The sequence below is a fragment of the Mercenaria mercenaria genome, chromosome 4, assembly GCF_021730395.1.
Source record: "Mercenaria mercenaria strain notata chromosome 4, MADL_Memer_1, whole genome shotgun sequence".
Lineage (NCBI taxonomy): Eukaryota > Metazoa > Mollusca > Bivalvia > Venerida > Veneridae > Mercenaria > Mercenaria mercenaria.
Window position 1 is genome coordinate 60,781,525 of NC_069364.1, and position 25,602 is coordinate 60,807,126.

The 25,602-nt window shown below is 38.4% G+C and overlaps 1 protein-coding gene across 1 annotated transcript; it reads left to right on the top strand.

Annotated features, from left to right (window-relative positions):
* Nucleotides 1-8,676: 8,676 nt before the first annotated feature.
* LOC123551885 (NADP-dependent malic enzyme-like) lies at nucleotides 8,677-25,271 on the top strand. The gene is made up of 13 exons (XM_045341149.2): nucleotides 8,677-8,834; nucleotides 11,784-11,886; nucleotides 12,599-12,757; nucleotides 16,294-16,418; nucleotides 16,684-16,759; nucleotides 17,632-17,793; nucleotides 18,168-18,271; nucleotides 19,754-19,863; nucleotides 20,736-20,833; nucleotides 21,635-21,860; nucleotides 22,172-22,314; nucleotides 23,342-23,512; nucleotides 24,188-25,271. Exons 1-13 carry the CDS (start codon nucleotides 8,734-8,736, stop codon nucleotides 24,437-24,439), a joined length of 1,830 nt encoding a protein of 609 aa, XP_045197084.2. The 5' UTR covers nucleotides 8,677-8,733; the 3' UTR covers nucleotides 24,440-25,271.
* Nucleotides 25,272-25,602: the final 331 nt, after the last annotated feature.

The window sequence follows — 25,602 nt, forward strand, 5'->3', positions numbered from 1 at the left end:
TTTGCTGAAAACAAAAAGCAGGAGCAGGCCAACGACATGCACAACTAAGCTTGGCAATGGTCACTTTTTGTGAAGTTCTGTTTAATTTATTGGTGGGTGCTAGGTTATTTATATATATTTACAGTCAAACCCGGCTGCAGAACCTCCCTTGGGGACTGAAAAATGCCGGTATTTGTGAAAACATATATTTTCTCAAGACAGGTGACGTGTGACCATAGTAAGCAGGTTATATTTTTTGAAGGCTGTCTACAGTACGGGTCTGACTGCATAGGGGAGTTCATCGGTTCTAAGACAAAGGTGAATGTACCAAGTAATATAGCAAAAACAAAACAAAATTTTGTGGGATAAGGCCGTGACTTTATTGTAAATTTTCAAATGAAAATTATGGCATATTGTAAATATATAGCATGGTATATATGAAAATGATGAGAAAATATGAAAGACAAAGCTCCAGCTAAAATGCCTGGAAGCAACATAGCAGCGCGAAGGTGCAGAAAACTATGAAAATAAGCGCAGAACATACCAGACCTAATAGGAAATTGTAGGTTCTAGTACTTCGCACTAATGAGAAACGAGGCAAAGATGCTCTCACCGATCTCTATGACATGAGATGATATATCAACAAAAATATTCTTCCTAGAATAAGTAAATGCGAAATGAAACATAACACCAAGATCAAAATAAAATCTGATGTAAGTCAAGAAAGTCTTCAGCAAACAAATGCACAAAAATATTAAAATATTGAAAAAATGGTTTCAATGTAATATATGAACAAACGGACCGGTGCGAGGGAATGGTTATAGCAAACAATGCTACAATAATAATATAATCCATCCAAGCGATTGACTGAGCTAACCAGCAGACTGGAAACGTAAGAAAACGGGGGGGAGGGATTTACATGTCTGTTTCAACATAACCCATGTGTTAGAGGTTTGTAGCAAAGTGATCCACAAATTATAAAAATATGTACGGACCTACACGTACATATAACAAATGCAACTTTCGACTGATCACTAATAATCGTATGGCCGATAAGTTGAACAACCCTGTTTATATAAGACACAGTCAATCCATGGACCAGGTGAATGGCCGACCACATGGAACAAGGCCCCCTCTAACGGTTAAAGAGCGCCCGCCCAATAACACCAATAATAAGAGATGACCAACCGAGCGCGAGGTTGCAGATTCGAGAAGGTCAACCTAGACAAGTGAGCTTTTATTTTGATACTGCCGTAGTATACAAGAATAAAATAGTTTGTGGATCACTAAATATTGCTCACAACACGGACAAAAATTCAAATGAAATTAGAATTGACTTGAGCCAAACATTTTAATAAAGAAGACTTTCTTTACTGTACCCCGTATAAAGATAACAATTTGTAAGCGCCATTTAAGTCACGACAATAAAATAATCTAAATCGATGAAATCAGATCAATGCAAATAATGTATGTTTACTAATAAAATCAAGTTTATATACGCATACACGCCTTATTTCTTTCCTTTCTATATAACTAATACCAAACAAACAATTTAAACTGATTTCAAAGATGGTGGTTAACTACTGTTCATATAACAATCAATATCTCAATAACACAATGCATCAGTAGAACGCCTTCGAAATATATATAGACAGAAATATCATAATTCTTTCCAAATATGCATGTACTAAAGCAGTCAATACGCCGAAAGAAACATAAAATATACCGGACTATTTATGAACATATGCAGTAAGACAGAATACAGAATGGACAATTCACATGTAATATGACAAATACTTGTCATGTTATCTTAATCTTTACGCATTATTATTATTATAATTATTATTTTTTGTTTTAATTTCATCTAAAAACTACCCAGAAAGACAGGTTAATCGTATGCTGCGAGCCGGCTGCCCCAACCCTAACTCTTTTCTATTTTTTATGATATTTTTATATAAGAGGGGGAGGTAGGGAGAATCCGAGGCTCTGACCAGCGAAAAGGCTCTCTCCACCCCCTGCTTTCCGAGTATTTACTATCATCAATGTTTCTAGTAGATAAAATAAATGTGCCAAACAGAACAAAAACAACACGAAAAAACTGGGTAATGTTCATGAGCTGTCATCGAATTATAAATCGATGTACAAAACGATGTCCTACAAAAATATGGTATCTTCGTGCTTAAATTCAAACCAAATTTAACAAAAAACAACAAACAAAGTACCAAAAAGAAAAAGATAGTAACATTCGGAATGTTTGTAAAGGAATACATGCAGTTAAAAATCAAGCCCGTTTCATTCAACCGTATTGTTCCATGATGATTAAATGTACCAACAGAAGCATACTAGCAAAATTGAGTTTATACACACACACTGTAAAGAGTTTGTTCTCTAATATACCATAGATTACAGAAGCGGCGTGACATGTTTGGTGCAGCAGTACATTTTGTGGCAGGGTTCAGCAGTATGATTCACCATTGTGACCCTGAAACAGATTAAACTTGACGGCAGCAATATGTTAAAAATCAACAAAGTTACTGTAATGGGAAGGCTGGGAGGGAATTTTTGTAAACGATCTGTCCTCTACGGATTTCCGATAAAGAATGTACTTGTCACTGCACTAAATTTGTCCATGAAAATCCCGTGAGATTAAAACTTGCCAGACTAGTATTTGAACTGATACGAGTCGACTATAAATACAAATACAGGTGCGGATTAGCAGTGAGGCGTTATGTTAGACAAGACGATACCCACCAAAATTAAAACAATTTATTTCATAAGAGAACATAAATTTACTTAATCGGGGTGTTATTGGGACAGTTTCTTGGACAGGAAATAAAACAAATCAAGAGCTGAAACTTAAAATCACAGAACCGGAACATACCGGCAGTATGCACAACGAGGCTTATCGCTGATCACTCCTGTTAAGTTTGGTAGACCACCGCTCGAAAATATTAGAAACGCGAACACCATCCAGCTGGCTTACGGAAGGTCGGTGATTCTACCCAGGTGCCCGCTCGTGATGAAATAATGCACGGAGGGACACCTAGGGTCATCCTCCACCATCAAAAGCTGGAAAGTCGCCATATGACCTATAATTGTGTCGGTGCGACGTTAAATCCAACAAAAAAAAATAGAGACGCGACCAAACGAAAATGAAATTTAATTAATCAAGGACCATAACTAAAAACATCGAACCGGATATTTCCGCAGGTATGCACGATGAGGCGACTTGTCACTGGTCACTCCTGTAAGGTTTTGTGGAAGTCTGCCCAGTAATATAAGGGAAGTTTGAAGCTTCGATAACACATTAAATAATTCGATACAAATATATTGAATAAAGTCAATCAATAAAGGCCTAATCTTGAAACGTGGTGGGAGGCTACTAAATTACCAAATACATCTGAAAACTGCAATTCTGTTCGTATAATAAAATATTTTAATCAGGATTAAACAGACAACTGAAACATATAACCGAACTTATTTAATCAACAGTAACCTTATAAGATATAGTATATATTCATTAAGTTGCTTCACCATCGACATAAAAATAAATTAGAATAAACTAAACAAAATCCAATGACAAATGTTTTTCTTCTTTATATAATTGAGCCGCACCACGAGAAAACAAACATAGTGGCTTTGTGACCAGCATGGATCCAGATGCAGCCGAACTTCAACATCGGCAGTATAACACGCTGTCGCTGCTTCGTCTCCCATTTCAGAGAAGACTTGTTAAACTTCATTTTAAAGTAAAGCAAAACTACATTGTCTGTTATCTAGTGCCATACGCCTCCATTGTGAAAAAATGTTCTGTCTTTTTAACTGAGCAAAACACTACAAATGTAACTTGTAACAAAAAAAAAAAAATATTTCAAAGGTAAATCAACGCACAGCTTTATCTAGTGTCATTCTGGTAAACAGGTATCCCGCATTTTTTTATTTTGTTTAAATAGTTTCCAAATTTTAGCATGAATTAACATTTTGTAGCAAATTCACATTCACGCGCGTACAAATGTATTTCATATTGAATAGTACCACATGTTTACGTCTTTTGGAAAAGTCCTACATCTTTAATTGTGATAAGTTTATATATTTTCAAAACCAAAAGTTACGTAAAACTCCTATTCCTTCCCATTCCGAGCCATGTTTTATGTTTGTTTCTATTGGTGTACAAGTCAATGCTTCATATGGAATGTTCCACCAGCTATAAGCCGGATAGACTCAAAAGTCATAAATTCCATCTTCGTAACATCTGACAGTGTGATTGATTCAGGTAATACTTTGAGTATAAAACGTTGTCCAACATTCAATAACGTTTCCAGAAATGAAAAGTCCCCTCGAAGGATAATTACACGTCAACTCGTCAAAATGTAATAGGATGTAACGGTGTTTCCTGGAGACCTCAATAAAACACTCGGAACAACACGGGCTAGTTCCATTAGATTGTTATTTTATTGCAGAACGGTAGCAACATTGATGATATTCGTAACCATTATTTCATGGTAAACTTCACATATATTGTTTTCACAATGACGTATGCAAGCTTGAACATAAACAAAATGCAAAGTATACTTCCATTTCGTATAAACATAATTTTGAAAGTTATCACAAAAATACATACCTGCACACACAACATATTTTTCTTAACAGTAAGTTTGATACCGTCATCTTTTTTTTAATTGAAATAATTTATTTTAAGACTATAGAAAGGGATGACATAAAATTATATTCACGCGGAGGTAGAAGTGTGTGCGAGTGTCGCTTCCGTTTTGATGGCTAGAGCACGGGACATTGGGACGGGCGTTCCCATTTTGGTGGCTCGAGTACAGGACAATGGAACAGGCGTCCAATTTTATTGGCTAGTGTACGGCACACTGGACGGGATCCAGAAAAAAGGAGTGAATTTCTTATAGGGTAACATGCGATATACCGAATGAGATATAACTATCGAATTAAAAAATGTGTCCTTCCGGTACGTTCACAGAGCGTCTGACTTCGGATTTTTTGGAAGAATAGGCTTTTTCCTTGTGCCTTATAAGCGTCCACATAACTTGTCAGAACCGCAACGTCTTGCACATCACTGTACAAATATGGGCAGTGTTGTGAAGTTTTTATTCCAAAACCTACCTTTAAAATAATACGGAATCGATCCCACTACGGTAACATGCGATATACCGAATGAGATATTTACTGTCGAAATAAAAAATATGTCCTTCCGTGCTGTCATAAGACAGTTCTTTTCAAATCTTATGAGTTGAAGTCTGATCGATTCCCGATTGAGGCAATGCCTTATTTCATATTATTTCTAATGTTCATTTCTATTTACTGTCTAATTTCAATAAAAAGGCTAGTTTTATTTCAGGGTTTCTTGTTTTGATTCAAAATACAGTTAACACAGGCACTGGTCAAGTGTAATTTTTTTTCTTCAAAAATCCACTTTTCACACAGAAGTACTGTTTATATGTTAGTCAAATGAAAAAATATTGATGACCGAAAATCCAGTCACAGTATCATATACATTTACAAAGAGAAATACGCAAGCGTAACGCTATGGAAAGTTACTCAGCATACTTGTAGAAATGCCAAAATCGGAGTTTATACACCTGCAACTACATGTTCGATCCGCACTTTCGAAACATTAAAAAGCTTCGCTTAATTCTAAACTAGAGCGGACGCAGTTGGACAGTGGTAACACTGCTTGACTACGAAACCACGGGTCGTTAGTTCGAGCCCCCGCTCCTCCAACTAAACATTACTAACATTGGGCTAAGAGCCCCGTGTATGTGTACTTTACACCTGGCACGTTAACGAACCAGGGAAGCTTTTTGAACTGGAGCGTATTCTGTATCTTACCCTATCCTCCTACTAACATTATTATAACATATTTACTAACAGTCTTCAGGAGGTCACACATATGTACGGAATCCTGTTAGGGACAATATGTTCTCGCGTCTCGCCTTTTGAAGATAACATAGAAAAAATAACGCGAGAATCGTTTGTTCCATTCTCGCGTTCGTCCCCTATCATTACTGAATGAATGAAAATACATAAAGGGACATAATAAATATGCAAATTTATCATTTCTTCTTAATGTTATAAATCATATCTATACTACTAGGGGCGGTGGTTGGGGACGAGGTGGATATAACACACATTCATTCCGTATAGGGGACGATGCCATGATTATGCCCACAAAAGTACATTATTGGTAACAACTAAACAAAAATACGCCAAAGTAAAAGTCGAATCTCTCATCTTATTTTATGGATTATTTATAGAAATTTAGTAGTATATCCATTCATTTTTGAAAAACAATGATGCGAGAATGTAACGAGCAAATCTCGCGTTGTTTTTCTAGTGCATCTGTGGAGGCAGTAAACAGTTTTCTGAGCTTCTCGGCCTAGAGTCGCCAACCTAACTTTCAAAACCTCACACAAAAGTCTGTAACCAAACACCTGAAATAAAGATATTGCAACATTAACATCACTGTGTGTCTATCGTTACAAACCATCTGCAATACATCTCTAATATCTAGTTTTCTGTTTACAAGACCTGAATTTTGTGCTCTCCCGGTCGCGGAAACTGATGACGAAAAAAGCTAAATTTGCCAATTTTCAATCGCTGCAGAAAATTCCCTGAAAACGATAGCCACAATTGCTACACTGTTCCATACTCCAGTAACACTGTAAAATCTGAAAATAAGCTGAAATATATGGGCCATCCGTACCGTTTTTTCACTATTCCACTTTTCCTGAGGCACCTGCTAAAATGACAACCCCACTTTCAGCTAGCTCAGAGGAAGCATGTATACGCTCCTGCAAGTCATTACGTCATACTATCAAGATCAAGGCTACTCAACTGATTTTCTTTAAATAAGTGAAACTCAATTCTAGCCGCTGAAACTTCAATTCTAGCAATTATTATTATTTAGAAGTTCAAATATGCACTTCATTCCGTAAATTGCCTCTTATTTGTAAATTTGACCCCGGCCAATTCGACACTAACAGCTGAAAACTGTTTACTGCCTCCTGTACGTGAAAGGCGAGGGGCGAGAACGCGATGTACCTAACAGGATTCCGTACATATGGGTTACCAGTGGCGACTATAAATACATTTACATACAAAACAAACTAAACTGAAATACACACGGACGAAATATTTCAGTTATCTTTTCCGGTTAGCGATTAATTTCGAAGCAATTTATGGGATCAAATCAGCAAATCACTTCGAAAAAAACCCCCATCATTTCTTAAATAAATGCTATCTTCTTTCCATGAATGTAAACATTTACATTTTATACTACACTCTTAGTTACGTTCATAACTGCATTCTTAATGACCAAATTTTTCCTGTGGCATGGATTTCTTAATGTGGCATGACATACTTAATGTGACATTACATTCAAGTAATGTAACGTTAAGAATATCATGTCACATTAAGCATGTAATCTGGAATGACATTTTACACTAAGAATGACATGTCACATATTGTGGCGGATGATACTTCCATACTACAAACCTATATTAAAGATCATCTCTGAACAGAGACCACCTGGCTCTAAAGACCACATGTTTTGTTTCCCATTTTAACATTTACAATGTATTTTAACCTGTGAATAATAAAGACCACCTCCTGATAAAGACCACATTTTGGCTCTCCCAAGGGTCTTTATAGACAGGTTTTATTCATTTTTGTTCCCCTATTACCGATATTAGTTTACTTTTTGTTAACACACATCTGCATGTGTTCGACTCACGTGCGTTAAACCACGACACTCTTTACCAGTAATGAATGTCATAAATTTGCCCTTGAAAAGTACACGCCATATTAGCCTGTATCATGTATTAAAGGCCGATATACACAACTTATGCAATATGTATGTGGCTATATAAAGCTCAAGTACCAAATTGAAACAAGGAAACTTATTAAGATATTTTTTTTGGCATTAGCTTCCTTCACTTTAAAGTGAGAAGTAGTAAGTTAATTATGGCCAAGTGAACGGTTTACCAAATATAACATTCTGTGACAGTAAATACACAGATTATCTAGTGTATACATGTTTATTTTCATAAAAAAAATAAACATGATTAACTCACACCTATCACCTGCACCCAGTTGAAGATGTTCTTCATATAAGACCTACTCCAGCTACTGGTCCGCACCAGAATACGAAAATTTTCAACTCGGGCTCAAAACCGAAGAAGGCTATATCAATATAATCACAAGGGGTGGTTCCAAAATTTTGGATTTTGCCAGAGAGGCCCTGGAGTATGTAGTAAAATTTTTCACTCTGGCTAATTATTTCAATACAAATATTTTGTACAAAATTAATATTTGTATTTTCGTCTCCTCCACAATGTCGGTTTAGATTTTTTTCAAATATTTTACGTCGCCTTAGAAACTCACCATACTGTAGATTATATGTCAAGCCTAAATCAATACTAAATTCTGCAAAACGACGTATATCAGCTTTTTAAGACCGCGCTTATGTTCGCCGTTCCTCACAAGCGTCCGGTAAATATCGAAACCAGAACATAGCCAAACGCATTGAAAATGTACGTTTAAAACATACAAAGTCCTTCACATTAACTGTCTTAAGGATGTGTACTCGTACTGCTTAACACTAAATGAATGTTATTGTTAACAGTGAAAAAGGAAGTACGAAAAATGTATATCGATCCGCGAATAATTGGAAAGAATAAGACTGTGTTATAAGGGATACTAAGTAAGTGGGAGTGACTCTTCGGATACGATATGTTCCGTGCTGCGACGTGCGGTATCCGCCGTGCAGGAAGATGCGGAGTTTGGATTCAGGAAGGATGTCGTGCCCAGTGTCACAATAAAACAGATGAACTGTAAGCATATCTTTTTGCACTATGTTATCTATGCATGGCTTGTACAACAAAAGGTTTTACATGGATCACGCGTTCTTCTGTCTTCCTATTTGTTTAAGCTAGGTATTATATCATAGGTGCATGTATGACCCCTCCACTTTTTTTCTGGTGTAACGTTTGTATTACAATATATTTCATGTTTATGAGACTATATATTGTAGGCCAGCACAAATAAAATTTATCTTACCTTATCTAATCTTATATCATACATAGTCGGATATTTTGGATATGTCAATTTTGTTTTAATTAATGTAGCAATAGCATGCTTCAGTACTTAGAACACAAAGCTGCATGTTTACCAAGAGAGAAAAACACGAAGGACATTTATATATCGGGTTTCGCGTGCTGCGATTTTTACAATTAATTTGACAGTTATATTAGTTGAAAAAACAAAACAAAAACAACCAACAACTTGAATCACTAACGAGTCATTTGATGAACATAATCACTGACTAGCCATTGAGGAACACTTCACAGTTGGGCAGATAAATATAAACACATTTGTTATTTTATACATGAGGAAGAATTGACCTCAGGACCGATATTACAGAAAATCGATATCATGGTAAGGTGACCGATCGTTATTGATGATATTGCGATGCCGATTTTTATTGCCTGGATGATTGGCGTGTTTTTGCGCCCCCACCACTGAGTGGAGGGGGCATATAGATATGGTATTTTCCGTGCATCCGTCCGTGTTTCCGTCCGTTCGAAGTTTGTGATGCGCCTAGCTCAAAAAGTATTTGATATAAATTGATGAAACCTTGCATGAGTCTTTATCATGATATGAACTTGCGCGACTCCTATTTTTCGTCTGGCACCGCCCCTATTTCCAGAGTTATGGCCCCTGAAATAGTCAGAAATGCACATTTTCACCTTGTGACGCGCCTAGCTCAAAAAGTATTTGATATAAATTGATGAAACCTTGCAAGAGTATTAATCATGATATGAACATGCGCACCTCCTATTTTTCGCCTGGCTCCGCCTCCTATTTTTAGAGTTATGGCCCCTGAAATAGTAAAAAGTGCACATTTTCACCGTGTGACGCGCCTAGCTCAAAAAGTATTTCATACAAATTGACGAAACCTTGCAGTAGTCTTTATCATGATATGAACTTGAGCATCTCCTATTTTTTCTTCTGGCTCCGTCCCCTATTTCCAGAGTTATGCCACCTGAAATAGTCAAAAATGCACATTTTCACCTTGTGACGGGTTTAGCTTTAAAAGGATTTCATATAAATTGATGAAACCTTGCACGAGTCTTTATCATGATATAAACTTGGGCAGCTCCTATTTTTTGTCTGACTCAACCCCCTATTTCCAGAGTTATGGCCCCTGAAATAGTCAAAAATGCACATTTTTACCTAATGACGTGCCTAGCTCAAAAAAGTATTTGATGTAAATTCATGAAACCATGAGTCTTTATCATGATGTGACCTTGCACACATGGCATTCTTCTTGAGATTTAAGTGCTTATAACAGAGTTACGGCCCTTGAAATAGCCAAAATAGTGGGGTTTTTTTTGTGATGCTCGTAACTCAAGAAGTATATGGCCTAGAATAATGAATCCTTTTTATAAAACGTTTGTTAAGGCTATTCCCCCTTAAGACTGCAAACATTTGAATTATTGCCCCTTATTTTTGACAAATGTACCAGTGGGGGCACATGCAGTGTCCTACAGACACATTCTAGTTTTCAGTTTCAAATATAACAGAAAGGAGGTTTTTCAAAAGAAATTAAACAAGCTTAGAATTGACTGACATGTCACTTCAGTGACAAACTATGTAAAAGAAGGGACTTTTCATAAGAAATAAAAACAAGTTACTTTTTAACAAAACAACTTTTAATATATAATTACCGGAATCATAGTATTATAAACATGCTACTTTGGGTGGACGGATAGCTCAGTGGTTTGCACACTGGCCTTCCAATCCTGAGGTTGGGGTTCGATCCCCGGCAGCTACTCGGGAATTTTCAGAAACGCTTTTCAGTGTTTCCCACCCAACTAGAGGTGTACTGGTCAGGAACCCAGGCAATCCTTGCGTGTATCAGTGCTATACACTGGGCACGTTAAAGAACCAGGCTGTCTATTCGAAACGAGCTAGGCTAAGTTAGCCGGATAAGCCTGTATCTGATTTCTGCTGTCTCACTCTGTCCCTCTGGTCAGATTGCTCTGTGTCTGTACTAGTAGAGGATGAATTATGCGCCCTGTGTGGCTGCATTTGAACTATGTAAAGCGCCTTTGGCGCTACATAAATCTGGTATAATTTAATGTACAACGCCGGTGAATATACTATGTGTAAAATTAGGCGTTTAATCAAATAAAGCAGTTTCAGTTTCAGTTTCAGTTTCAGTAATAATAAAATATACTTTTTTACATGATCGATTAAGATGAATACAACTATCGTTCCTGCTATGATTTGTCAGTAAATAAAATTTGTAGTATTTTCTTGATAAGTAATTTGTGTAATCATATGACGTGTTTATATTGAACTCCTCTACTTACACACAGTACTAGAATCCATTTACTCACTCTATGTCGTGAGTAAATCAATTATACACTAATTCCATATGTTACTTAGTACAAAAAACAACAAACAAAAATGTAGGATACAGGTCTTAGTATTTGACAGCATTCCAAATAAATACGAATATATTTGTCTGGTACGATGTTGTGCGAAGTAGTAATGATCCGTACAAGTGTGGTAAATGTGGTTATAGATGTTCATGAAAACAATAAAAGTGTGTTTTCTATTATGTCCCGAATGAAACAGAAAAAAATATAATAATTTGTACACATCTAATCTAGAATAAGTTAAACAGCATATACACCAAGTTAACAAAACTTAGTGTCCGTGTTAGCGGCCTGTTAGTACGGGGAACTGAATCGTGTGTTTGTATTCTTTTCTAGAACTTCAATGACACAAAGTGTGATTGAGGAAGAGATCGATGTGACTATCGGGCGACCAAAGTTCAAGGCCATGTCCCTTTTAGGAGACCCTCATCTCAACAAGGTAGGTTTTGTCTACCGGATCATGTATTTGAATCTCTAATTTTAATGCATGTTTACTGCTCTCTCTTTCTCTCCACTCCCATCTCTCTATCGTCTGTCTCAACTCATCGTCTTCAAGTTCTTTCGAGTGATACTGGCATGTGATGCACGCCGACATTTTAGTGAAGAAGAAAAATGAATTATAAAAGGCTGATGGGTCCAACATTAGCTAAAGTGAGAATGTAAAATAGGAAGAATGTTAGCATTATAAGTAAGAGTAGAAAAGAAGTAGCATTTAACTTTCTGGCCTAATACTGGGTGGTTGCCACAGCCGCCTTAAGCATCAAGGTCAGAGGTAACTATATTACAAGGCAGTTAATTCTACAATACAACGTATGAGGAACTGAAAATCAGAGAATTTCTCTCTCTCAAGGATGCACAATGGTGCAGTGGTAGAGCGTCTGGGCCGGAGGTCGCTCGTTCAAAATCCTGGTGAGAGCGGAATTTCACAGACGTCTCTGTAATCCATTCCTAAGTATGAAAAAGTAAACCTTATTGCTGCCGATGTGCTATTAATGGGTTTCTTCTAAGGCTTTGAAATGAAGAAGCGCAAAGACATTTACAACTGGCATACATGCGTAGTATTGAAGGCCATTTACACAGGTATATAGTTAATCTGTAAAATTATCACATAAAGTAATTTTATGCAATTATAATTTTTTACCACTGTACAGGGTATGTGTTACACACTAAGGGAGCGTCAGCTGCTAGGTCTACATGGTCTTTTACCGCCCAACATCATCACGCCGGAACAGCAGGTCTACTTTACCATGCAGAAATTCCACCGATGGGAAAATGACCTTGACCGCTATATATACATGATGTCTCTTCAAGTACGTAATGGTTGGTTTTTAAATTTTATATGTCTTCTATCTAAATGCCAGACTAAAAAAAACGAAAATGTTTTACGTAGACGTACATAGGCAGGGGATAAGGCTGGTGGTGCATTTACCGCAACCAGAAATTTACGGTATGGATTAATTCACAAATAATTTTGGATCATCACACACGTCCTACTACCTCGTGCACAAGCCACACAATCTCAAGCGCACGTCCTAATACCTCGTGCATGGGCAGCACAATCTCTAGCACACGTCCTACTACCTCGTGCACAAATCACACAATCTCTAGCTCACGTCCTACTACCTCGCGCACAAGCCACGAGATCTCTAGCACACGTCCTACTACCTCGTGCACAAGCCACGAGATCTCAAGTACACGTCCTACTACCTCGTGCTCAAATCACACAATCTCTAGCACAAGCCCTACTACCTCGTGCACAAGCCACACGATCTCAAGCACACGTCCTACTACCTCGTGCATGGGCAGCACAATCTCTAGCACATGTCTTACTGCCTCATGCACAAGCCACACGATCTCTAGCGCACGTCCTACTATCTCGTGCAAAAGCCAGGCGATCTCTAGTACACGTCCTACAACCTCGTGCATAAGCTACGCGATCTATAGCACACATCCTACTGCTTCGTGCATAAGCCACACGATCTCAAGCACGCGTCCTTCTACCCCGAGCACAAGCCATACGATCTCTAGCACACGTCTTATTACCTCCTACACAAGCCACACGATTTCTGTCACACGCCCTACTACCTCGTGCACAAGCCACCCGACCTCTAACACACGTCCTACTACCTCGTGCACAAGCTACGCGATTTCTAGTACACGTCCTTGTACCTCGTGCACAAGCCACGCGATCTCTAGCACACGTCCGACTACCTCGTGCACAAGCCACGCGATGTCTAGAACACGTCCTACTGTCTCGAGCACGAGCTGAACGATCTCTAGCACACGTCCTACTACCTCGTGCACAAGCCACGCGATCTCTAGCACACGTCCTACTACCTCGTGCACGAGCTAAACGATCTTTAGCACACGTCTTACTACATCGAGCACGAGCTAAACGATCTCTAGCACACGTCCTACTACCTCGTGCACAAGCTGAACGAGCTCTAGCACACGTTCTACTACCTTGTGCACGACCACGCGATCTCTAGCCACACGCCCCCTAACTAACCTCTGCACGAGCTAAACGATCTTTAGCACTCGTCTTACTACATCGAGCACGAGCTAAACGATCTCTAGGACACGTCCTACTACCCCGTGCACAAGTCACGCGATCTCTAGCACACGTCCTACTACCTCGTGCACAAGTAACACGATCTCTAGCACACGTCCTACTACCTCATGCACAAGCCACGCGATCTCTAGAACACGTCCTACTACCTCGAGCATGAGCTAAACGATCTCTTGCACACGTCCTACTACCTCGAGTACGAGCTAAACGATCTCTGGCACACGTCATACTACCTCGAGCGCGAGCTAAACGATCTCTAGCACACGTCCTACTACCTCGTGCACAAGCTACGCGATCTCTAGCACACGTCCTACTACCTCGTGCACAAGTAACACGATCTCTAGCACACGTCCTACTACCTCATGCACAAGCCACGTGATCTCTAGAACACGTCCTACTACCTCGAGCATGAGCTAAACGATCTCTTGCACACGTCCTACTACCTCGAGCGCGAGCTAAACGATCTCTGGCACACGTCATACTACCTCGAGCGCGAGCTAAACGATCTCTAGCACACGTCCTACTACCTCGTGCACAAGCTACGCGATCTCTAGCAAACGTCTTACTACCTCGTGCACAAGCCACGCGATCTCTAGCACTCGTCCTACCACCTCGTGCACAAGCCGCGCGATCTCTATCACACTTCATACTATCTCGTTCACAAGCCACGCGATCTCTAGCACACGTCATACTATCTCGTGCACAAGCCGCGCGATCTCTATCACACTTCATACTATCTCGTGCACAAGCCGCGCGATCTCTATCACACTTCATACTATCTCGTGCACAAGCCGCGCGATCTCTATCACACTTCATACTACCTCGTGCACAAGCCACACGATCTCTAGCACACGTCCTACTACCTCGTGCACAAGCTGCGCAATCTCTATCACACTTCATACTATCTCGTGCACAAGTCGCGCGATCTCTATCACACTTCATACTATCTCGTGCACAAGCCGCGCGATCTCTATCACACTTCATACTACCTCGTGCACAAGCCACACGATCTCTAGCACACGTCCTACTACCTCGTGCACAAGCTGCGCGATCTCTATCACACTTCATACTATCTCGTGCACAAGCCGCGCGATCTCTAGCACACGTCCTACTACCTCGTGCACAAGCCGCGCGATCTCTAGAACACGTCCTACTACCTCGTGCACAAGCCGCGCGATCTCTAGCACACGTCCTACCACTTGTGCATAAGCCGCGCGATCTCTAGCACACGTCCTACTACCTCGTGCACAAGCCGCGCGATCTCTAGCACACGTCCTACTACCTCGTGCACAAGCCGCGCGATCTCTAGCACACGTCCTACTACCTCTTGCACAAGCCGCGCGATCTCTAGAACACGTCCTACTACCTCGTGCACAAGCCACGCGATCTCTAGCACACGTCCTACTACCTCGTGCACAAGCCACGTGATCTCTAGAACACGCCCTACTACTCCAGCACATACCACGCAATCTCTGGCACACGTCCTACTACCTCGTGCACAAGCCACGCGATCTCTAGAACACGTCCTACTACCTCGTGCACAAACCACCCGATCTCTAGAACACGTCCTACTACCTCGAGCACGAGCTAAACGACCTTTAGCACACGTCTTACTGCCTCGTGCACAAGCCACACGATCTCTAGCACACGTCCATCTACCTCGTGCACATGTCACAAGATTTCTAGCATACGTCCCAAGCCATACTACCCCGTGCACATCCCACACGATCTCGTTCACAAGTCATACTACCTCTTGTTAAAATCATACTATCTCGTGCGCTCATTTTTGTACCTCGTGTACAAGTCATACTACCTCGTGCTCACGTACTACTGCCTCGTGCACATGTCATACTATTTCGTGCACAAGTCCTACTATCTCATTCACAAGTCAGACTACCACGTGAAAAAGTCATACGATCTCGTGCAGACGTCCTACTTCCTGGTGCACAAGCCATGTGATTTCGGGCACATGTCAGGCTACCTCGTGCAGAAGTCATTCGATCTCGTGAGCAAGTCCTGGTACCTCATGCACAAGACATACAGTCTCATGCACGCATCCTTTTACCTCATGCACAAGTCATACGGTCTCTAGCACGGCATATTGTCTCATACACATGTTTTACTTTCATTTCCAAACGACATAATGTCTCTTGCACATAGCATGATAAAATGTCGGTTAATCATGTCTAACTTTAGTGCACGAGATATAGTACTCGCTTTAGTCTTGTGTGCCTAACATGTATACGTCACGATAACGTGAAATGATCATACTTTCAGGATCGGAACGAGAGATTGTTTTACAGAACGATCATGCGGTATGTAGAACAGATGATGCCGATCATATATACCCCGACAGTCGGCCAGGCTTGTCTGAAATATGGACTCACCTATAGGAAACCCAGGTTAGCTTTAAATTTAGTTTAATCATTAAACACGACATTCACACGAAGAAGGAAAGTAGCAGAAATTTGATCACACATCGAAAGACCGAACGAAAAAGGAAGATTTATCAGTTTCACCAACGTGAGTCATTCTCTGCAACGTCTTTTACTAAATCAGAAGCTTTTAACAGCTTGATGACCTAGTATAATAAATAAATATTATTCAGTCTACGATATTTAAAACCTTTGGCATTTTTGTATTAAATGATTTTTTCTTCTCTTTCAGGGGCTTGTACATTACTATTCATGACCTGGGTCATGTCTACGACATCCTGTGCAACTGGCCCATAAATGACATTAAGGTAATGCATCGATTTGAGTGTTTGGAGAGTTCAGTCATGCACTTTAGAAGTGTACCACCCAGTCATCGCCTAAAGTCACATTTAGCATTTACCTAGTATAGTTCATCAGCATGGATTTTGTTAAATATGTCAATCCCTCCTCTGTCCACTTTCTAGGAAAACGGGCACGAGTCGTCATAAAAGGAAATACGAAGTCGTGATCCAAGTGGTGCCCGATTTCTTTACCACTAGACTGAGTGTCCAACAACCTAACTACTCAACCAACGCTCCTAACCATCGCTCCTACCTGAAAATAATATTTGTTTGTAATATACACTCCACTGGTTCATTAACTATGAAAAGATTAAACAATCATGTAAACACATTTGTGATGTGTTGTCACTGGCAATTGTTGTTTTGTTACTTTTGTAACTGCAGTAGTTTTGCATAAAATCAAGGTCATAGTCATTATGGTGTTTTTATTTTCTTTACTCAGTGAGCTATTTACGAAATACAGAGAAACGTTTTAACAATGCAACATTTTTGAAAGGTCCGCAAAAATTTTAAAATTATATTTTGAATAAGAAAACAAACTTCTATGTATTATTTATGCATGAAACAAACTGCATTCAGAATTTCAGTTTCAAACAACTGCAAATTCGAAGTGCCATTTTCCGGCACACCACGACATATCAAGTGAGTCTAGTAATTATTACTAAAATACCTGTAGGTTTAGTCTCTTATTAAAACAACCCTTTGGAGAACTCTTTGATAATCTCATATAATTTACACTTTAATCCAGGTAAACTCATAATATTCACCAAGTAGCTCTATTTTCTATATACTATTTAGCAATAATTAGCACTGTGCTGCAGAGAATTGTTGTGTTCCAGGCTATAGTTGCAACGGACGGTGAGAGGATCCTAGGGCTCGGAGACCTCGGTGCGTACGGAATGGGAATTCCTATAGGCAAGTTGTCCCTTTACACAGCACTGGCCGGAGTACAGCCACACCAATGTCTACCAATCATGATTGACGTGGGTACAGACAATGAGGTCAGTGAAGTAATCGTTTATGTCTTATTTTTTTTATGAAATTGTTATAATTATTTTAATAGCATTCAGTCTTGCCACCATTAAGTTCACTATCAAAATTTTATGTTCTTTACTGTGACGTTTTGTGTAACATAGCTGAAGTCCCACAAACCTGTTTTTGTAGATTCGTAATATACTGTTGCTTTGCGAGCGACCCTCTAAGTAAATTCAGCATTGACTGAGTTTTCCAAAGTAACTCACTCACAGAAACTGTACTCGACAGTTATTTTGAATGAATACAAAATATGTGAAACACAAGGTTCTAAATTCTTTTTGATGTAAGTGCATGTAAATGTATAACTATATGCGTTCTTTTGATTTAATTCTATTTCAAGAATTTGATAAAAGATCCACTGTATATCGGACTTAAACAGAAACGAGAACGAGGTCCGAACTATGACGCTCTCATAGATGAATTGATGTCTGCTGTAATGAAGAAGTAAGTACAATCATGTCTGCTGTAATGAAGAAGTAATTACAATCATGTCTGCTGTAATGAAGAAGTAATTACAATCATGTCTGCTGTAATGAAGAAGTAAGGACAATCATGTCTGCTGTAATGAAGAAGTAAGGACAATCATGTCTGCTGTAATGAAGAAGTAATTACAATCACGTCGGCTGTAATGAAGGAGTAATTACAATAATGCCTGCTGTAATGAAGGAGTAAGGACAGTCATGTCTGCTGTAATGAAGAAGTAATTACAATCATGTCTGCTGTAATGAAGAAGTAAGTACACTTGTGTCAGTTGTAATGAAGCAGTAAGTACCATCATGTCTGCTGTAATGAAGAAGTAAGTACACTCGTGTCTGCTGTAATGAAGAAGTAAGTACACTCGTGTCTGCTGTAATGAAGAAGTAAGTACACTCGTGTCTGCTGTAATGAAGAAGTAAGTACAATCATGTCTGCTGTAATGAAGAAGTAAGTACACTTGTGTCAGTTGTAATGAAGCAGTAAGTACCATCATGTCTGCTGTAATGAAGAAGTAAGTACACTCGTGTCTGCTGTAATGAAGCAGTAAGTACCATCATGTCTGCTGTAATGAAGAAGTAAGTACACTCGTGTCTGCTGTAATGAAGAAGTAAGTACAATCAGGTCTGCTGTAATGAAGAAGTAAGTACAGTCATGTCTGCTGTAAAGAAGAAGTAAGTACAATCATGTCTGCTGTAATGAAGAAGTAAGTACAATCATGTCTGCTGTAATGAAGAAGTAAGTACAATCATGTCTGCTGTAATGAAGAAGTAAGTACAGTCATGTCTGCTGTAATGAAGAAGTAAGTACAATCATGTCTGCTGTAATGAAGAAGTAAGTACAATCATGTCTGCTGTAATGAAGAAGTAAGTACACTCGTGTCTGCTGTAATGAAGAAGTAAGTACACTCATGTCTGCTGTAAAGAAGAAGTAAGTACAATCATGTCTGCTGTAATGAAGAAGTAAGTACAATCATGTCTGCTGTAATGAAGCAGTAAGGACAGATATGGTTCTACTTTATCATATCTTTAATCGAACTTACCTTAAATCAAACTTATACAATTCTATGATAGTTGCATTTTTGACATAAGGTGGATCTTAAGGTAAAATTCTACCCCCCATTTGTCATTAACTGTGATGGGAGTTGACGGATTTTATCTTACTCCATCGTCAATGTGAATGCTTCTGTTTGAGTTTAAAAGCTTCCCAAATCACTCGTGCCTTTGTAGAGAGTTGCGGCGACTATGGCTGAAATCCACCCCGATACATACAAACGCTTGCCGTCTCTTGGGTCTGTTTTTGTAAATGTTTGTTAATTCAAACCCTATCTTTTGCGGTATTGTTGAAATGCATATTTGCTGTTTCGTGGTGGTTATATTTTAGTGAAACCATCTCTAATTTTATACAACTGTAATGGCATCAACACTTTAAAAGATAAATCTCTGTTTTCAGGTATGGAGGGAACTGCCTTGTGCAGTTTGAAGACTTTGGTAACCATAATGCGTTCAGATTTTTAGAGAAATATAGGAGTTCCTACTGTATGTTTAATGACGATATACAAGGTATGTCTTGATGGCCTAAATTGTAAGATTGTTCCTAAATATAATGAGTTCCCAAAGAAGTAGCAGTAGAGAAAGATGAAAGGGACCGAGTCTACCAGTAAATAAATATTGCACTGACTTAATTAAGTAGAATAGTAAATACTGCCAAGCAGGTGATAATACATGTATAGACCTCTTGTGAATCATATGATTAGACATCTGAGCCGTGTCATGAGAAAACCAACATAGTGGGTTTGCGACCAGCATGGATCCAGACCAGCCTGCGCATCTGCGCAGTCTGGTCAGGATCCATGCTGTTCGCTTTTAAAGCCTATTGGAATTGGAGAAACTGTTAGCGAACAGCATGGATCCTGACCAGACTGCGCGGATGCGCAGGCTGGTCTGGATCCATGCTGGTCGCAAAGCCACTATGTTGGTTTTCTCATGGCACGGCTCATCTTTTGATCTCCTATTCTTTAAGGTTTGAGACCGCGTTTAATATCTCTGTAACTAATACAATAATGCACCTGTTAACCTTTCAATATGATAATTTAAAATATATTATAATGAATTTCAGCAAAACACATGTTTATATACATATACAAAATGCACATATGATAACCTTATTAAACATTTCGTCATACTAGTATGTAAATAAATATAGGGATATTCTCAGAAAATAGCTCAGCTAACCATTTAATATTTTAATAAAATACCCCCCACCCCCACGCTCCCCGAAAAAAACAAGAACAGCTCAAAACTTCACAGACAAGAGATAAAGGCACCTTTCTGACGTAATAGCCAAATGAAACGTTTGTTTTTATCAGATATTTGATATTGTTTTACTTCGTTTATTTCATTTACATTATCTTTGTATTTTTGTACATGTGCAGGTACAGCCGCTGTTACGGTAGCAGGTCTTCTGGCAAGTCTGCAGATCACGGGCAAACCTCTTTGTGACAATGTGTTCCTATTCTATGGAGCCGGAGAGGTAAATCTGTATACTTTAGAATGCTAAATATTCAATTTTCCAGGCCTTTCTTTGTGATAGATTCCATTCAACTGAATTTTTGCTGAGTTGTTTTTTTAGCGGAGAAAGCATACTCACGCTAAATTTTATTACGTTCTGTACGTTTTTCACAGTTACCGAGCAAAAAAAAAAAAAGAAGAAAATTTATGTTTTTAATATCATAGTCTATTACTCAAGAGTGCATTAAATTATCGTGACTGGCTGCGTTAAGCCGGTGTTAGGGGGTATGACTGCCCCCGTGAGGGATGATTTACAAATTTAAACCTACCCCCAATCCACTCTTAAAATCATCTACACTGTTTCTTACTTCTAACACACGCCATACACTCGTTCATGTATTTAGATATCATTCAAGCATGCTTTCATATTAACCAACCCCATCGGCACAAACCCCTGCAATGCAAAGTTTCTGACATCCAGGACATTTAGGAGAAAAAGCAGCTCAAAGACGCTTACTGTCGTTTTGCTGCAGAAAACACTGCTTCGTTCGAATTTGCAAAATTAAAGACACAAAATTTATTAATCAAGGTTTATACAAATATTCGCATCTATTCTTCATAGCTACATGCACATATAGATTGATTTCTCTAAGAATTTGCTTTCGATAATTAAAACTTTGATATCTATACACTTAAGGGTACAGTAAGGGTACATTAAGTACGCAAAAATCGACGGAGCCAAAATTTGAAACTACTCCACTGCTGCCTAATCATTTTACATGAAATAACGAAGTATGTTTAATGAATTACTCTTCTTTGATAGGCTTCTATTGGCATTGCTAAATTGCTCGTTATGGCGTTTGAACACCAAGGACTGACAGAGGAGGACGCATACAACAGGATATGGATGGTTGATTCCAGGGGTCTCATTGTGAAAAATAGACCATCAGGAGGTATAACCGTTGAAAAGGAACCATTTGCACATGCGCATCCACCTATTGAAAAACTAGAAGACGTCGTCAAACAAGTAAAACCAACTGCTATCATAGGTGAGTCAAATGAGGAGAAAACAGAAAAAAAGAATGAATACTGTACTAAAGGTAGTTACAGATAACTAAAGATTGTTAAAAATAAAATGGAGAGCAAGTCATATCAATAGAGCTAGAAATATTATAGATATACAGAAGCGTGTTATTTCAATCATTTTGAGAACATTTTCCATAAAATGTACAACAAATAAATTTGAAACTTATTCTGGAAGCTCACATACTTTTGCGTAATAGTTTCACTGGTTACTATTGTTTCATTAAGTTGTTTTCATTGTCAAAACATTAGAAAGTAAATATTATTTGTTTCAAAGGTGCTGCTGCCCAGCCAGGAACGTTTACAGAAACCATTCTCAAAGATATGGCAACATTCAATGAGCGTCCAATCATATTTGCTCTCAGCAATCCTACTAGTAAAGCAGAGTGCACGGCAGAACAAGCCTATACGGTCACAAAGGTATGTCTACAATAAATATTTGACATGCCACATGTAGAACAAGCCGACACAGCCACAAAAGTATGTCTACAAAACATATGCATGTCCTGCAGAACAGGCCTTAACGCTCACAAAGTTATATCTACAATAAACCTGTATGCCTGGCAGAACAAGCCGACACGGCCACAAAAGTATGTCTACAATGAATATACATGCCCTACAGAACAAGCTAACACATCCACAAACGTATTTCCACAACAAACTTGCATTCCCTGCACAATCATTTTCAGCCACAAACGTATGTCTGCAAAAAGCACTGCAGCACTGCATGCCGTATACAAGCATAAACGGCCACAAAGATAATTATACAAAATGCGCGATTTATTTCATGTCATTGTCTACAAAGTGAACTTAATAGTTAGAGATTGTTATTTTTTTATTTTTTTATCAGGACGATTTTTAGCTCACCAGAACTACGATCAGGGTGAGCAATATATGTAGTGACGCCCTGCGTCAACAGAACAAGCCTGTACACGGTCATGTATAAAGGCACGTCTACAAAAGCTTGAAATACTGTGCAGAATAGATTTACACGGCCTCATAGGTGAATCTACATAAACGTTCATGCTCTGCAGAACAAGCCTAAATGGCAACAAAAGTTATTCATTTCAAATGTGTATTTTATTTACTATTATTTTCTGTCAAGTGTGTGAACTCAGTTTCCATTTATTCCAAATACATCACAGCAGTTAGTGATGTTAACTGTTTAATAAAAGTTCCTGCAACGGACCAAACTGATCGGGACCTTTAGTTTTTATTTCTTGTGCCTACACAACCAAAATTTTCTGTGAAAATGACAATTCCTACATTTTATGAGGAGGTCAGAGGACGCATATAATCTCAATAAATTTAATATATATATCTTTTAGATTGTTATGCTGATATTTAAATTCTTGAATATACTGATTGGTGACTTGCGATCATTACTGAGCTAGTATCAGTAATTATATACAGAAAAAAAAGCTGATATAGATTTTTGAAATTTCAGGGAAAGTGTGTATTTGCCAGTGGAAGTCCGTTTGATCCTGTAACAGTGGATGGCAGAACGTACTATATAGGACAGGGCAATAACGCCTATATATTCCCCGCTGTTGGTCTTGCTACAATCGCCTGTGATATAAGGAGCATTCCGGAAACCATCTTCCTAGAATCTTCAAAAGTAAGTTTATATTAGATTGTTTATTCAAAGCAGACAGTGGGTTTAAGTCATAATTATCCATTTTAATATGCGAAAATACGATCATATTTAACATCACAACTGTTGCATCGTTTTCCACATTTTTGAGTCGTATTATCACACTATTGTGTCTTCAACATAAGATATTACCAAAGTACGATCGGTCTATTTGAATTTTTAACCATGTAATAAACAAATAAATCGTTGTCTTCACAAATTAGCATTAAATAAAAAGAAAATTTGTTTTTCTAGTGTGATATCGAAATAATATAATATCGTCACTGATAAGGGAGACAATTCAATGTTTTCACGAAGCCGAAACAAATATCCTCAATATTGTCTCTCCGACCTAAGGGCGATATTACAAAAGTACGATAGGAGCTATGTTTGGCACTGTAACGTTATCCTGTAAAATTCGTCACACAGTTTAAGGTTAAATTTCAGTCTGAAATGTATCAATATTCTGTTGAAATCATATTGCAGTAACTTAGGAGAAAAGTGATTTAAATAAAATATTTTCTGACGTAGATGTTTATTTTAAGTTCTATCTTAATGCTCATTTTGGTGATACATAGATTATGTTAAAAGCTAATTACAATTGTATGCAAATCTGTTTGAATATTTTTAAATTTGTTTCCTTTGTGCTATTTATTGAAGGCACTGTCAAATATGGTGTCCAAGGAACATTTGGAGGAAGGTCGGGTGTATCCACCATTAGCTGATATATATCAAGTATCAACAGACATAGCGGTACATCTCGCGGAGTATGCGTACAAAGAGAATCTTGCACATCATTTCCCGGAGCCAAAAGACAAACGAAAGTTCATAGAATCTCATCAATATAGTTTAGACTACGAGGAATATATACCTCCGCTGTATGACTGGCCAGGTCATAGCACTAAATTATAATATACGTCATGACGTCATCTGCACGATTATTTTCACATCTGCTTCATTATTTGTTTAGGGCATATGTGACTTGAGTGGTTAAAGAGTTTGTAATTTTCAACTTCTCTAGTAGCGTTGTTATTTGTAAAAAGATGTGATGAAAGCCAAAAAGATGCATCCAGTCTAGGTGAAATATTAAGGTTAAGGGTAGGGTTAGGGTTGATGAACGCCAAGAAGAAGAAGAAGGAGGGTTAGGGTTCACATCGAACACAAAAAATCTAAACATACCATAAAACTGTTTATTCAAACTAAATTGCAAGCTGCGCTATGGCTAACTGATGCAAAACTATGAAATTTGCATCCAAATAGTTTATTTCATCTCTAGAAATGACAGAAGCAAGTGCAAGTACTACAATAGGATTTGAATAGATGTATATTAAATGTCTTTAATGTCACTGACTTCAGATCACTTGCCACCACTCAGTGGAATGGGTTTGAATTCCGCTCCTTCCCCTTAGCACACACACACACACACACACACACACACGCACGCACACACACACATGCACGTACGCACGAACGCACACACAGACGCACACACATACCATTTGTAATGTGGAATTGTTTGTACAAGGTCGACTTTCTGTCAAGATGCACACCAGTGTATTAAATGCCCAAGCTTGACGTTACTCAAAACCAAACAAACAAAAATTATTTGTTTATATATACAGTTGCTATATAGCTTGCTTCAGATTGGTGTTATTTTATTGATGCTATTGACAAATGATATGTGATTTTTGTAAATGTATTTTCAACGTTGTGTTTCCTATACAACATAAATAATTCGGATGAGCTTTTGTTTAATTATTATACACCCAGATACAAAGCACCAAACTCCAACACAGTGTTACTTCCCCTTATCGGTATAGTAGATGAATGTTTGACAGTATTCCTACACAGAGGTTGACTATATTGGAATCCATATCTTCAAACTGATGGGAAGATTTTCATTAAACAGTCATAAAGTTTTTACCGTATGAAGACATCGAACAAAACACATGACCAGGGTCACTTAGTTCAAGGTCAATGTCACACTTTGAGGTAAAATACCAAATAGATGGCCGATCCAGATCTTATAAACCGTTGTAAGGATTTTCATAAAACTATCATCTACTGTTAACCTA